Consider the following 16,257-nt stretch of genomic DNA (forward strand, 5'->3'; position numbering starts at 1 on the left):
GTCATGGTGAGGTCAAATATTCGATTTTTGATGGTTTGGTTCAGATAACTCGAGAACGGAAGAAGCTACCAATGTCAAATTACACCACGTGATTCAGGAGGGTGATGGCTAGTGCTGATTAGATTTTGGTCAAAATCGGTCAAAGGTCAAGGTCACGGTGAGGTCAAATATTCGATTTTTGATGGTTTGGTTCAGATAACTCGAGAACGGAAGAAGCTACCAATGTCAAATTACACCACGTTATTCAGAATCACTGGACCTGAATTGCTTAAATTTCAGTAAAAAGTGGAAAAATGGGGGTGTTCTAAAACTTTTGACTGATAGTGTATATTTAGATATGTTCACGTCTTTAAAAATAAAAATCGCACCGCATGTCCTGAAGATCACCTGGATCAGGAGCAAGTCACTCAAAGCGCCCGCAGACCCCCTTACACCCTGATTTATTTTTTTTATGCCGTGAACAAACTTTGGTGCATCATGGGTGATAAAGGTTGTTATTGTTTCATCAAAATTGTACGTGTAGTTTCTGAGAAAAGAATCACATAAGCTCGATCACATAAGCTCACCTGACTAAAGTCCAGGTGAGCTAAGAATAAAAAGATTAAAAGCCTTCTCATGCTTTTGCACAATTTCAGACAGCTGAGAGTAAAAACAACACAAGAAAATGATTGTTGGGTATTAAGGCTTCCATTATTTATTCCACAAAGACATTTGATTCACCTACGACGTTAGCAGTAAAAATGTTATACTCCATTCAGAGAGAGTATAAAAACTCATGCTGGGGTGTGGGGTGTGAGCTCATTAGTGAGCATTAGTACAAGCACCCAGTGTTGGCAGCATATCTCGTGCTTGGTAACCAAGAGTTCCACAGCTGGCGTTCACATTTGCCCTATTACACCCTGCGAAGGTAGGTCTGGCACGAGTCTGCCAACAGCCAAGAATTAATTATCAATCATTTTGCTACTGCGTAGTGATGGCACAATGAAAACTACGAGAGGATATGAGAGGGTCCGTTTCAAAAGACTAAAAATTTATAACATGTTTTAATTTTGTCATTATGGGGTATTTTGTGTAGATCAGTGACAAAATTTAAATTTAATACATTTTAAATTCAGACCAACACAACAAAATGTGAAAAGTCGAGGGATGTGAATACTTTCTGAAGGCACTGTATTTGTCATCCAAGCCAAATATGCCATTTTAGTTCAGATGCAAGAGCGAGATGTGGATGGATGGATACGTTGGCATGCACCCCAGCTGTAATATATTGTTGATGGTGCAGATTGCTCTGTTTAATCATCAACCAGAGCAACAAGTGTAAACAAGGGCAAATCAGAGATGGGGCCAACCGGCTTCATTCAGTCAGATAAGAAGCCGACTGGCTTCATTCAGTCAGATAAGAGGCTGACCTGCTTCAGTCAAATAAGGGGCCAACTGATTTCATTCAGTCAGAGAAGAGGCCAACCTGCTTCAGTCAGTCAGATAAGGGGCCAACTAGCTTCATTCAGTCAGATAAGAAGCCGACTGGCTTCATTCAGTCAGATAAGAAGCCGACTGGCTTCATTCAGTCAGATAAGAGGCCGACTGGCTTCATTCAGTCAGATAAGGGGCCGACTGGCTTCATTCAGTCAGATAACGGGCCGACTGGCTTCATTCAGTCAGATAAGAAGCCGACTGGCTTCATTCAGTCAGATAAGAGGCTGACCTGCTTCAGTCAAATAAGGGGCCAACTGATTTCATTCAGTCAGAGAAGAGGCCAACCTGCTTCAGTCAGTCAGATAAGGGGCCAACTAGCTTCATTCAGTCAGATAAGAAGCCGACTGGCTTCATTCAGTCAGATAAGGGGCCGACTGGCTTCATTCAGTCAGATAACGGGCCGACTGGCTTCATTCAGTCAGATAAGAGGCCGACCTGCTTCATTCAGTCAGACAAGGGGCCAACTGGCTTCATTCAGTCAGACAAGGGGCCAACTGGCTTGTCAGTCAGATAAGGGGCCAACTGACTTCATTCAGTCAGATAAGGGGCCGACTGGCTTCATTCAGTCAGATAAGAGGCCGACTGGCTTCATTCAGTCAGATAAGAGGCCAACTGGCTTCATTCAGTCAGATAAGAGGCCAACTGGCTTCATCTAGCCAGAAATGAAGACCTAATTCTGGGGGCTTGACCTGCTTCATTCAGACAAAATGGGGCCAAACTGATTTGTTCAACAAGAGATTGAGTCCAATCTTTTCATTCAGCCAATCAATCAGACATGAAGCCAAGCTGTTGCATTCAGCCAGAGATTCGGCCGAACTACTTTATTCAGATTTGGGCAATTTGTTTCATTCAAACAAAGATGGGGACCCCGTGCTTTTCACTTCAATCAGCCAATCATAGATCAGAGATATTACCTTTATCAGCTGAGCGGAATAAAGTGCCATATGATCAGGTATTGTTCGAAACCATAAACAAAACAAACGACAATAAATAAATAAATAAATAAAGGAAACATGGAATGATCAGTCATGTATCAAGATGCCAAGGCCCGATAGAGTTGGCAACGCTTCCACCATTAGCATTTCCTGGCAGATTCAGAGCAAAACCAATCACACTCAGACCACTTTGTGCCTCGATGCCAAAGCTACATGCTGGCATGGGCCGGATCACATACTATTATATGGAAAGCAAGCATTTCCTGCCCCAGTACAGGACTCGCAAGCCTCAACACGTTCACAGCCACAACCATTTCATTCAATCCTATCCGGCTGAAGATTCAACCAGGATAGTCCAATTCTAATCAATACCAAGAAACGGTGCATCCTGCAAATTAGCAAACTCAGCATACAGACATGACCAAGAGCACAGCAATTACACAGCATGGTAGCAGCACAGTTTAGCAATGAAAAAATAAAATAAAATATGCAAGACGAAAAAGCACCTTTTAAAGAAAGCTACCGCACAGCCACGTGTGGGCAGACCCCCCCCCCCCTGAATATCCAGCCCTTGGCCTTCAGGTGCTTGCACAAAGCCAAATCTCACGACCAGGTTTACATCAAAATATCCATAGCCCCACAAGACAAGCGCACTCTGCAACAGCTGTAACACAACCCAGGCATACACGGCCACCTCACGACCAAAGTGCCAATCGTCGCACTACGCGGTTCTATCCAGGCTGAAAAAAAAGCGGCACATGATCCACACTACCAATCTACATCGAGTTTGTGCCTCCCACCCCCTACCTCCCACCCCTCCCAGAAACACCGCTGCTCGAAAATGCAGATGCAATCTTCTTTCATTCCTTCATCCCCAAAATTGGCATGGTAGTTAGAGGTGCATGGCCAAAGGCATCACAGGAGAATACATAGTAGTCACGAGGACAATATTTTGCCCGACCTATTACTCACACGACAATGTGCGGTACGGCACTCAACATACCCGGTCACTTTGGCACGGTTTGATACTTTTCAACAAAATGTCTTTATTCCATTCAAACTTCTTCATGTTCTTGCGTGTGTGACAGCTTGGCTGCCGGGTAGCTATCATTCCGTTGAGGCGCGACTATGCCGCTGATGCTGGGTCCCTATATCAGTACGCTGACATACTCATTTCGCCAACCATGGAAGGATGACAGGTTGAGTCGACCCCACCTGGTGTTAATTCAGTGGAAAGCGGGGCTCGAACTCAGGACTCTGAGATCCCAATCCAGCCACCTCAACCATGAAGCCAACACCCAGCTCCATTTAAACTGTCCAAGGCCTCCGAGATTGGTAGTACACAAAGAAACTGCGACCTTTTTCACCATTTTAGACAAGGCTGACCACACCTCGATCACAAGTCTTGTCACCTGTCTCTGTAAGAACAGTTCTCCGAATCGGTCCCCACTGGCACCGGTGACAAAAGCCAACTTCACGAGACAATGGTTAATGGAAGGATAAATGCAACTGCCTGTTTTACATTTACAATGTGGTATGCAGTGTGTGCTTGCACATTTACAGTACTGCAGTGGACTGACAATGCAAAACTGAACTTTCATTGCTCACCTCTGACCGTACGTCTCTCATCTTCCCTGCGAGGGAGTTGTCAAGCGACCCATCAACAAATGATGCACGGACCATTCAATGCGAGAGGAATGTTGGTTTTGTACTCGTGCTTTGTAAAATGAGATATGCAGAGCAGGGACATCGAGTTTTGTTTTCGTGCAAACAATGCACCTGGGCATACTACGGACTTTACGAGACGCAGGTTAAAGCCCTTGCTCGCAATTGCTACATCCTAATGCTAGCTCGTGCATCATCCTCCGAATAGTCAAAAAAAATTCAAGCATCAAAACAGCCTGCTTCCCCGACGGTGCGCACGCCATTTGCAGCTATTATCAAATCAATACAAACGGAAACCGCATCTTGTGTTGAGCTCAAGTGATGCAGAACCATTATAACAGCACTGGAATCACGTTAAACCTCACCATCCTTGATTTTGGGGGAAAAAAGGGAAAAGGGAAAGGAAGGGTGGGGAGTCAAATAAATAAATCATTCACATGTATGACAAGCAAAGCAAGCTCAAAACTATTGGAGAACCTGTCCAGAACAAGTAAATTTTCCAATTTGGTAAGGCAAGGTGAGCATCATCACCACTTTGGAATCCAAATTACCAAGAACAACACAAGCTTCTCAAGTCAAACAGCTCATCGAAATAGAACGATCATCATGTTCTGGCCTCCTGTGACATTGAGGTCACAAACGGTGTTCGGAAACCCTTCACAACATGACCAGCGCACAGCTGAATCGCACAAGTTACGCCGCCATCGATTCTGGAAAAAAATATTGGCGACTCATTTTCAAACACGCTTCGATGTGAGGGTATACACGTCCCGAATAGAAAAGGATACTGTCCAAGCAGACGATAGGGAAATAAAAGCAAACAAAAAAAAACCAAAATAAAACAAACAAACAAACAAAAAAATATAAATTAAAAATTAACAGCAGCAAAGGTGCAATACCTAACCCAAATAGCGAGTGCAACCTCTTCGATTGCAAAGATCGCTTTTAAAGCAGACGGAACGGCAATCTTAGGTTGTCGACGGAGGAGCGGAATCATTACGACCTCGTCATTTTGTGCCACCGTAATCACTCGTGGACCAACTCAGATGTCACGGGCTGTTGTTCACTCCGTACCAGGGCACCAATTGTGTTCCTGTGGCATTCGAAGCGTCCGCCAACATCTCACTGGGACGTTCCAAATTATTATCAACCTTCGTTTAGACAGCTCGTGGCATCGCTGCGTAAACATTGCTTACGTCGTTTGTTCAAGAAACCACTGGCCCAAACGTACTCTTCGATACGACACGGGTGCCGAAGGTGTGCGTGCAGCAAGCGTCACACTACGTCATGCACGTACATTGTACGACTTTGTCATGTATGTTATCGGTTGATGGATTCAGACTTGCTTGGTGTGCTCGTTCTGCCAAAGTGATTGCTGGTGGGCTTTCAAATACATTTCGAGTCGTCATGAGTGCACACAGTTTCCTTTACGGTGAGGGATGCTTCGGTCGGTACACCTTGTATTACACCTTCAACGAAATTCAGTTTGAAACAAAATCAATAAATCGACTGCTTAGTCCAAATAATGAAATATTTATCAAAATCAAAGTACATTGCCTAAATTGGAGCTGGTAATCAATTACATACTGTTGCCATAATCGTGTACAGACAAACCAGTGCTAACTAGCACCTGCACAGAGCGACGACCTACTAACTTTGATAACTGCTTTGGGTCGGTGCCTTCCAGTTTTCTTACAAGGGAAATATAAAAAAAAATACGTCCATCAAGCCTGGAAGGGAAAATTATTCAGCGACCACCTGTGAAACACAACCAGCATCTGCAGGTATCAGTCTCTGGGTATTCGTGTTACCTGTGAACAGCGACCACGACTCCAGGCAGAGATCAGTAATCAAATGATAGATATACAACGTCAATTGTAAAAGCTGTTGTCTGGTGAATTAAAATAATGCGTCACTTGTAGAAAACACACGATAGCTAAAGGCCCGGTCACACCTTGACGTTTTAGCCAGCGATGGCAACGTATTAGAATGTATGTAAAACGCTGGCTGACGTTGAACTTTTGATGTTTTTTTTTAAAGATTCGGACGTATTCATAACGAGTTGGTCGTATGCATAACATATTAGTAATGGACACAGAACGTTTCGTTGTGTTATAGATAACTTATACCAACGAATGCTGAACCTGTTGTCGGCCTACACAACCGATGCCCAACGATAGTCTAACTTAGGCATAGCGCGTTGCACGCATCGCCGACGATGTCGTGACGTAGCCTATTAAAAGGCTGACGCACAACGATTCGAATCATAACTGCCGTAGAAATGGAAGTGCCAACATCGCGGTCACACCTTGGCGACCTTGCCAGCGTATGCCGACCTAAGAAAAATGTGTCTAAAACGTTGGGGGCACGTCAAATACGGTATGAGTAAGTTTGGTATACGTGAGTACAACGCTAAAGTACGCTATCATACGTCGTAGTAAGTCGAGTACGTCAAGAAATTTTAAACATGTTCAAAATTTTACGACGTACTCGGCGTACGACACACGTTCCGCATGCGATGGGGATAAGTTTTACATACGATATGTGGACGCTTACACACGTCCACAAAGGCTACTTATAAGCTACTCATAAGTCGAAACACGTCGCGGTAATGTCTTTTTTACGCGAAACTTATTTCTAACTTGTGTTTGACGTGCTTTGAACCAATTCTTTACGTAGTCCCAACACACATCGACGTATGTAGACATATTCCAATGACGTCTTCCGGTCGACAAAAAAAAAAAATGAACGTGTTTCTAGGTTACAACTGCCATATAAAGACGTGTTCCCAGCAGTTTTGGGAATTGGTATATAAAAATGCTGCTCATAAAAGGGGAACCCAACAGTGTTTTCGAGTCCTTTTTGAGTCGATGTCCATGTCAGCAGTAACAGTATCAGTATCAGTATCAGTATTAGTATTAGTATTAGTTTGTTCATGTTGGCAGTAGTAGGTGAGTGTGAGGGGGAGGGTGTGGGTTATGATGGATCGTCCTTGCGTCCGCGTGTCCACGGGTAGGTTCATAGGCTGCCACTCAACGATTTAAATGGCTGCATCTCCACTATTGAAAGTAGACGCTTGCGCTCAACAATTGGATTTTTTTACACTCAACGACTTTTAAACGGTACCACTCAGCTATTTTCATTGTTTACAATGAACGATTTAAATTGCTGTCACTCGCCTTTGTTTTTTGACGCTGAGGTTTTGAAATTTGAAGCGTTTCTTCTGAACGTGTTAAAACGCTCAAACTCGACTATTTTAAATAGACGCTGCCGATGGACAATTGGAATCATAGCCAAGCTAGACATCGAAGTGTGAACATCCTCGTCATGCCGAAGAAAAGTTTGAAGAATGCTGCAAATAAGTGTCTGGCCGTGGCCGTGGCCGTGGACGCTGACGCAAGGACGATCCATTATACCGACGTCTTTCAGCCTATGAGTAACTTAAAAGTAACGTCTGTCGATGTGTGGCAACGATCGCGTAACGTGCCAACAACACGTTAATCATAGGTTAGAAATAAGTTTCGGGTACGCTAAACATTACCTCGGCGTGTCTCAACTTATGATTAACTTACAAGTAGCATGTGTTGACGTCTGTCAACGATCGCAGACCGTGCATACAACTTGTGGCCAGCGTAGCGGAACGTGTGAGTCATACGCCGGCATAAGTCGTGAAATTTCAAGCATGAAAAAATTTGAGGACAACCGAAAAGTACAACGTTTAAAGCCAACGTACAACGACGTATGGCAGTGTTTTTCAGCGTGCTCTCAATGTTATCAAAACTTACCCATAACGTATTCAACGTGTGCCAGCGTTTTAGAAAAAAAATTCAAATATCGGCATACGTTGGCGAAAACGTCAAGGTGTGACCGGGCCTTTAGATGTTAAAATCACAGCTTTCAATGATATCTCCCAAATTTCCACATAAACTAAGAATAACAGGCACTTAATGAAACCACTAACCCCCTCCACCCCACCGGTCACACTGACCTATGTTCACTTGCGAAGCAGCGACGCCGACCTCGTCTCATCTCGTCTGCGGCAATGAATGACCCAGCACAGCTTAAACCCCCTTACAGCCGTTAAAAAAAACAACTGAGTGTTGGATCTACATTTCAGATGGAGGGCGACGTCGTTTCGATGTTGGTAAATTGGAAGACAGAAGCACAAGATTGTGCTGTTTGTGGACAAAGCACAATCTCACCCAAAGCTGCGCCTGAAGAACAGCAAGTTTCATTTCTTGCCACACAACACGGCCAGCACCATCATATGCATCATCACCGCAGTATGATCAAAAGTATCAGAGTCAAAGTCAAAGTAGCGCAAAGGACAACCGTGAAGCACGATTAATGGCACGGAGAAGGAAAACACTTCGACTGGGACAGATCCCATGAAGGAAATCAACGTGCTCGATGCCGCACACTGGACTGGCAAGGCATGGGGATGATGTGGAGCAATTTACGATGCAGAAGCGCTTCTCCCAGTGTTCAGAGAAGTCGATAAGAACGAGAGACAGAGAGACAGACAGACAAGGTGGGAGAGAGAGTGAGCAAGAGAGATAGAGAGAGAGAGAGAGGGTGGGAGAGAGAGAGTGAGAGAGCGAGAGAGCGAGGAAATGTGCATTTTCATTCATGGCGTTTCTACTCCATTAACCTTCACATGGATCTTTGGCATCATATAATCTATATGTGTATCAAAATCTAAATCTATACAACAGGTTAATGCTGTCTGTCTCACCCTAAAATATGGAAACGCGACTTGAAGAAAAGAAAATATATGTATAAATATGGATTATATGGTAAAAGTTGCTTCAAATTAAACCGAACCAACGGGAAAATTAGTTGTTTTTTTTAAATCAGACTAAAATTGAACCTGGGTGGTGTATAGGAAGCAGACCGCTGCTTTCATTACGCTTGCAAAAATAAAAATAAAATAAATAAATTTCTTTGCTGTGAATAAATATATAACCTTCCATTTTTGAGCTCTTCCTTGCAGCGCAAGAATAAGAGGCTTCCTTTTTATCCTCTTTTCATACCGTGGTATTTTTTTTAACCACGGGCTTTTGCGAGTACAAACATAATACATCGTACAACATAATACAAGAAGGGCGAACAAACCGAGGATTCTCTGCTCTCCAATTCCGAGCACACTTAAACCTTTATACAGACAGACCATGTGTCGAAGGACTACGTCTTATTGGCCCCAAGATTGGTCTTCATGAACATACTTGCCTGTACAGGTATTGAGCGAGCAGTAAAAACAATGTTTTGGAAAAGTTTTTTTTTTTTGAATAATAATTATTTTTTTCTTTCCTTTTGGACCATGAAAGGCACCACAAAGCTCAGGCAAGCTCTCATCACATAAACCACAAAAGCTCGTATTTTAAAACTGTTTCTCGGCCACACGGTGGCCTTTTGCTACGTCAAAAACCAAGCTGGCTGCCACGAGTACGTGCACCGCTCAACGCCGGTGAACCGATGCAAGGCGTTTTGTGCTTAAGAGAGGGGGTGGTCTTGGAAGACAAGAACGAGCCTCATTTTGAGCTTCACAGAATGCTGAGCAAACACACAGGTACATATGGCGAGGCCGGTGGATATTTACAAATCAAAGTTCAACGATTACGCAAAACAAACGGAAATCGAACACAAGCATCGAAGCAATGCAGACGCACCCAAAGTACACACCATCGTGATCTTTCTCATAATAGCCAATTGGGTCACTTAACTCTTTCGCTGAGAAATGTCATGCGGAACATGTGCCCGACAGCAGAGGTAGCGAGTTCAAAATGAGAAACGTATTCGGGATGTCTCAAATGGCAACGGTTTGCTCAAAAATCCTTGGGTTAATACAACAAGAAAACACAGCGTGTTCTTGTGCATTACACGGCGGCGAAAAGCAGAGGCGTGAGGAAAATGCACTTCCATCGCTAATGGATCGAGGACATGGAGATGATGCATGGTTTATAGCAAAAGAAAAGGGACTTCTCTCAATCTCACCTTCGGCAATATCATCGTCTATGGCTCCTTTCACCTGTGCCAGACACCACTGCGCATCATTCCCACACAGTCCTGTGTGCGGCAGCATACAGAGAGCACAAGGAAATTCCAATGAGTTAGGCATGGAGTGGTACCTCCTCTCACAGCTCTAACAGCTTGCCCTCAAAGGGTGTGGGGGCTGGAGGTGGAGCTAGGGAGGGGGACGGATTTAATGATGTTGGATGGTAAGGGTGATAGGGTGAGAAGGGCTTGGAGAGCAAGAGAGGACTGGGAAGATGTGGTTTGGTAAGTGTGGGAGGGGTGTGTGTGAGGGGGGGAGGGGTGTGTGTGAGGGGGGGAGGGGTGTGTGTGAGGGGGTGAGGGGTGTGTGTGAGGGGGAGGGGTATGTGTGAGGGGGAGGGGTGTGTGTGAGGGGAGGGGTGTGTGTGAGGGGGAGACGTGTGTGTGAGAGGGGAGACGTGTGTGTGAGAGGGGGAGGGGTGTGTGTGAGGGGGAGGGGTGTGTGTGAGGGGGAGGGGTGTGTGAGGGGGAGGGGTGTGTGTGAGGGGGAGGGGTGTGTGTGAGGGGGAGGGTGTGTGTGAGGGGGTGGGGTGTGTGTGAGGGGAGGGGTGTGTGTGAGGGGGAGGGTGTGTGTGAGGGGGAGGGTGTGTGTGAGGGGGAGGGTGTGTGTGAGAGGGGTGGTTGGCTTGCGAAGTAGGAGTGGGGATGTCAAGCAAGGTAGACGTGGGGAGGTGGGGGTTGGCAAGCAAGGTAGGCATGGGGAGGTGGGGGTTGGCAAGCAAGGTATGCATGGGGAGATGGGTGTTGGCAAGCAAGGTATGCATGGGGAGTGGGGGTTGGCAAACAAGGTAAGAGTGGGGAGGTGGGGGTTGGCAAACAAGGTAGGGGTGGGGAGGTGGGGGTTGGCAAACAAGGTAGGGGTGGGGAGGTGGGGTTGGCAAACAAGGTAGGGGTGAGGAGGTGTGGGTTGGCAAACAAGGTAGGGTGGGGAGGTGGGGGTTGGCAAACAAGGTAGGGTGGGGAGGTGGGGGTTGGCAAACAAGGTAGGGTTGGGGAGGTGGGGGTTGGCAAACAAGGTAGGGTTGGGGAGATGGGGGTTGGCAAACAAGGGAGGGGTGGAGAGGTGGGGGTTGGCAAACAAGGTAGGGGTGGGGAGGACAGGGTTGGCAAACAAGGTAGTGGTGGGGAGGTGGGGGTTGGCAAACAAGGTAGGGGTGGGGAGGTGGGCATTGGCAAACAAGGTAGGGGTGGGGAGGTGGGGGTTGGGAGGTTTTGGTGAACGAGGTATGGGTTTGGAGGAAGTGTTGGCAAGCGAGGGAGTCGGGTTTGGCGAGCGAGCGGTGTGTGCAGGGGGTTGGTGAGCGAGCGGAATGGGGGGTTGGCGGCGGCGTGCGCGGCGGTGTGGGGGGTTTGGCGAGCAAGCGACGGCGAGCGGTGTGGTGTGGGGGTTTGGTGACGGCAGCGTTGTTGAGGTGAGCGAGCATTGTTGGGGGAAGCGGCGAGCGTTGTTGGGGGAAGGCGAGTGAGCGTTGTTGGGGGAGGCGAGCGAGCGTTGTTGGGGGGAGCGAGCGGCGTTGTTGGGGGAGCGAGCGGCGTTGTTGAGGGGAGCGGCGGCGTTGTTGGGGGGGGAGCGGCGAGCGTTGTTGGGAGGCGAGCGGCGTTGTTGGGGGGGAGAGCGAGTGGCGTTGTTGGGGGGAGCGAGCGGCGTTGTTGGAGAGCGAGCGAGCGTTGTTGGGGGAGGCGAGCAAGCGTTGTTGGGGGGGGGGAGGCGAGCGAGCGTTGTTGGGGGGAGGCGAGCGAGCGTTGTTGGGGGGAGGCGAGCGAGCGTTGTTGGGGGAGAGCGAGTGAGCGTTGTTGGGGGGAGCGAGGAGCGTTGTTGGGGGGGAGCGAGCGAGCGTTGTTGGGGAGCGAGCGAGCGTTGTTGGGGGGAGTGAGCGAGCGTTGTTGGGGAAGCGAGTGGCGTTGTTGGGGGGGAGCGAGCGAGCGTTGTTGGGGAAGCGAGCGAGCGTTGTTGGGGAGGGGAACGAGTGAGCGGTATTGGGTGGGGAGTGAGAGAGCGAGCGGTGTGGGGGGGGAGCGAGAGAGAGAGAGCCAACGAGCAATGTTGGGGGAGGGAGTGAGCGAACGAGCAGTGTTGGGGGTGGTGAGAGCGAGCGAGCGGTGTTGGGGGGGCAGCGAGCGAGAGGATGGGTTAGGGAGGGTGTGTGAGGAAATTGGTAGGGTGCGTTAGGATAGTGGCAGGGTGCGTGAGGAAAGCGGCAGGGTGCGTGAGGAAAGCGGCAGGGTGCGTGAGGAAAGCGGCAGGGTGCGTGAGGAAAGCGGCAGGGTGCGTGAGGAAAGCGGCAGGGTGAATGAGGAAAGCGGCAGGGTGCGTGAGGAAAGCGGCAGGGTGCGTGAGGAAAGCGGCAGGATGCGTGAGGAAAGCGGCAGGGTGCGTGAGGAAAGCGGCAGGGTGCGTGAGGAAAGCGGCAGGGTGCGTGAGGAAAGCGGCAGGGTGCGTGAGGAAAGCGGCAGGGTGCGTGAGGAAAGCGGCAGGGTGCGTGAGGAAAGCGGCAGGGTGAATGAGGAAAGCGGCAGGGTGCGTGAGGAAAGCGGCAGGGTGCGTGAGGAAAGCGGCAGGATGCGTGAGGAAAGCGGCAGGGTGCGTGAGGAAAGCGGCAGGGTGCGTGAGGAAAGCGGCAGGGTGCGTGAGGAAAGCGGCAGGGTGCGTGAGGAAAGCGGCAGGGTGCGTGAGGAAAGCGGCAGGGTGCGTGAGGAAAGCGGCAGGGTGCGTGAGGAAAGCGGCAGGGTGAATGAGGAAAGCGGCAGGGTGCGTGAGGAAAGCGGCAGGGTGCGTGAGGAAAGCGGCAGGATGCGTGAGGAAAGCGGCAGGGTGCGTGAGGAAAGCGGCAGGGTGCGTGAGGAAAGCGGCAGGGTGCGTGAGGAAAGCGGCAGGGTGCGTGAGGAAAGCGGCAGGGTGCGTGAGGAAAGCGGCAGGGTGCGTGAGGAAAGCGGCAGGGTGCGTGAGGAAAGCGGCAGGGTGCGTGAGGAAAGCGGCAGGGTGCGTGAGGAAAGCGGCAGGGTGCGTGAGGAAAGCGGCAGGGTGCGTGAGGAAAGCGGCAGGGTGCGTGAGGAAAGCGGCAGGGTGCGTGAGGAAAGCGGCAGGGTGCGTGAGGAAAGCGGCAGGGTGTGTGAGGAAAGCGGCAGGGTGCGTGAGGAAAGAAGAAGGGTGCGTGAGGAAGGTAGGGGATAACCATCAAAAGTTAAGGGACTCGCAGAGTCGAGGTGAGGTGACACTGGAAAAAAGTACAATCCGAGCACTGAAGCTGCCATGAAGGAAACTTTGTCATGTAAATAGATATTTATGGTGAAGATTAATAAAAATTAAAAAAATTAAAAACACCTACAGCTGTAGCAAAAACGCACTGCAGGGGAAAAGGCGGGAGGAGCAAGGGGGAGGGACAACGAGGTGATTGCAGGCCATCCTCCGGCCTCACCCATTCAAACCGATCCAGCATTAATCAGGACACACTTCGCACACAACAGAAACTCATCACAATCCGAGCACGAATTACAATCGATCACATGACATGACAACGTGTGCCCCCGGCCATTTACCGGTCCCTAAGAGAGTCGCCTCCACGACGGTGGCGTCCGCCGAAATCGAGGCGCAACAACTCATGGTGAACCGGACCGGTTTGGGGAGTGGAGGGACAGACTGCATTTTGGGAAGGGGGGAATTGGAAAGCCAAGAGCAATGACAGGGAGGGACGGAGAGGAGGAAGAATGAAATAAAATAAATAAAAAGGGAGGAATTTTGAACAGCAGAGGAAGCCCCCCCCCCGCCCCCCACTACCCCGGGTGTGGTCCCGCACCTCTACGTGTTGCCAACACCCGCTGGGCGACCCGAAAGGCCCTTCTCGAACACAATGGCGGGATGTCCTAAAGGGCACCTCCTCAACAATCACTATCACTATGACGACTACTATTACTACTACTACTACTACAACCGGTACTACTCCCCTAACGGAGCGATGCAATCCGATGATTAAATTAATTATTACTATTATTATTACTATTATTATTATTATTATCATCCCTCCAACGCTTCACTTTCCCACTCAACTCGATGCCCGACGGGGAGGTTCGGCCCGGCCCGCCGGGCCCGCTAATGGCGATCACATGTCCAGTACAAACACGGGCCCCAAGTTCTGAGCCTCAGAGCGCACGACCTCCACCCTGGGAGTTCAGGGCGAACCGCACGCACAGCCTCGGAAGGCGACGCCGTGTTTATCCGGTTATTTCGCGACATCCTCGACCCACCACGCTGCTCCCTGCACATGCCGGCTCTCACCGCCCGACTGGGCCTCATGGCACCCGGCTCGGAAACTTTAAATCGGGACGCGTCGCCCCTGCGGACGTGCTCCGAGCGCGGGCCGCACGTCGGGCCCTGCAAAGCGGGTTCGAGGGTCCGCTCGACTCGGCGCCCGCGCGTGTGGCTCGTCGTTCGAGGCGCGATGCGGCCCTTACCCGCCATGGCGCCGTGCCGCCGAGCAGCCCGCCCACCTCCTTCTTCTCCTCCTCCTCGTCCCTTCTCCTCCCTCCTCCGGTTACTGCGCCGCTCCCCCCCCACACACACACACACAACCTGAACCTCAACTCAACGTTCACTTTCCCTCCATTCCCAATCGTCCCTGCCTCCTTCAGCCGCCGTACTCTTTCTCTACACTTCCTTGTCCCTGACACACCAAACTTTTCGATTATGACTCGAGAAGAAAAACACCGAATGGCTCATACCCCCCTCCCCCCCCCCCCGTGAAACCGCTAATTGCCCTGGTATCGTGACATGCAACGAAGTAAGAGTGTTTCTATGAAAAAGCTTCCCACGTTTACTTTTATGATTTGTGTTCAACAATGGAACACTCAAGGACGAAGAAAGACTCGATGGAAGACGAAGGAAGACCACGCCCCAACGAGCCCTCGTAACCCCGCCCACAATCGAAACTCCACCTCAGTCGGGGCGTGGCTTGTTGTGATATACTATCATCGTTAATCAGCTTGGCTGGTACCGACCTTCACAGATTTCATTGTGGGACGGACATAGATCTTGCGGTGGATGACCACCGACTTGTCATCGCCATACGTATAATAATAATAAAAAAGATCAAGATCTATGTATCGTCTATTAATGGGATTAATCCTGGCAAATGAACAAGGGGCACTGCATCACAAGAGGAGCAAAATGTGCGCTTGATTCGAATGAATTTAGTAAAACGGTGGACAAATCGACATCGTACGTGGGATTTGAACCCACGATCCGAGCATCATGAGCCGGATATGAACAGATGAGGAACTCTGCAGTGGAAATCCCCAAACTTATTCGTTCGTTTACAGCACAAGGTGGGGTAGCGTCATTGACTGAGGGCGTGGCTGCACTGCTGGAGCAACGCCCTCTGTCGGTGAGGCCAGGAATTTATCATTTGTTCATGGTGCCGGCAATAGGTCGCCTCCTCTTCGGGAAGGACACCGTGGGAAACTAGGCTGGCAAGAAGGGCTGGAGGTGTGCACACAGGAAGGGCTGGAGGTGTGCACACAGGAAGGGCTGGAGGTGTGCACATAGGAAGGGCTGGAGGTGTGCACGCAGGATGGGCTAGAGGTGTGCACACAGGATGGGCTGGAGGTGTGCACACAGGATGGGCTGGAGGTGTGCACACAGGAAGGGCTGGAGGTGTGTACACAGGATGGGCTAGAGGTGTGCACACAGGATGGGCTGGAGGTGTGCACTCAGGAAGGGCTGGAGGTGTGCACACAGGATGGGCTGGAGGTGTGCACACAGGAAGGGCTGGAGGTGTGCACACAGGAAGGGCTGGAGGTGTGCACACAGGATGGGCTGGATGTGCGCACACTCGCCTCGAAGCTGTCTAGCCTGGGTTCGAATCCAGACCAGGTACTCACGCCGCTCACCTGAATTTAAGTGTCCACATATAACACCTGATCACCTTGATCCATCATGGAGGTGGAAATAAATGAACTTTCGCTCTCCAGGTGAATCACCAGGATGGCAGCTTCGAGCCGGGTCGAGATTCGAACCTTGGCGACAGCTCAGAGGTGAGCGCACATACCTGCTCAGCTCCATCCTACCAGGCCACTGTGTTTTTAAAAAAAACCATACTGCCAAATTCATCTTGTCATTCACCAAATCATTCAA

At 49.5% G+C, this 16,257-nt stretch overlaps 1 protein-coding gene across 3 annotated transcripts in view; it reads right to left on the reverse strand.

Moving 5' to 3' along the window:
* The window catches only part of LOC147034466 (serine/threonine-protein phosphatase 2A 55 kDa regulatory subunit B beta isoform), a 234,527-nt gene extending 219,790 nt beyond the window's left edge, over positions 1–14,737 (reverse strand). The window contains exons 1-2 of one of the 3 annotated variants that reach the window (XM_085883723.1): positions 14,580–14,737; positions 10,071–10,142 (exon numbers count right to left, since the gene is read on the reverse strand). In XM_085883723.1, coding sequence (XP_085739849.1) covers positions 10,071–10,142; positions 14,580–14,586 — 79 coding nt within the window. In that variant the 5' untranslated portion in view covers positions 14,587–14,737. Of the gene's footprint in view, positions 1–10,070; positions 10,143–13,667; positions 13,747–14,372; positions 14,520–14,579 lie in introns of those variants that run through there. The other 2 variants (XM_085883715.1, XM_085883707.1) reach the window with 2 other exon arrangements.
* Positions 14,738–16,257: the final 1,520 nt, after the last annotated feature.

The sequence above is a fragment of the Eptatretus burgeri genome, chromosome 1, assembly GCF_056783735.1.
Source record: "Eptatretus burgeri isolate ZD-2024b chromosome 1, Ebu_testis_v1, whole genome shotgun sequence".
In the NCBI taxonomy this organism is placed as follows: domain Eukaryota; kingdom Metazoa; phylum Chordata; class Myxini; order Myxiniformes; family Myxinidae; genus Eptatretus; species Eptatretus burgeri.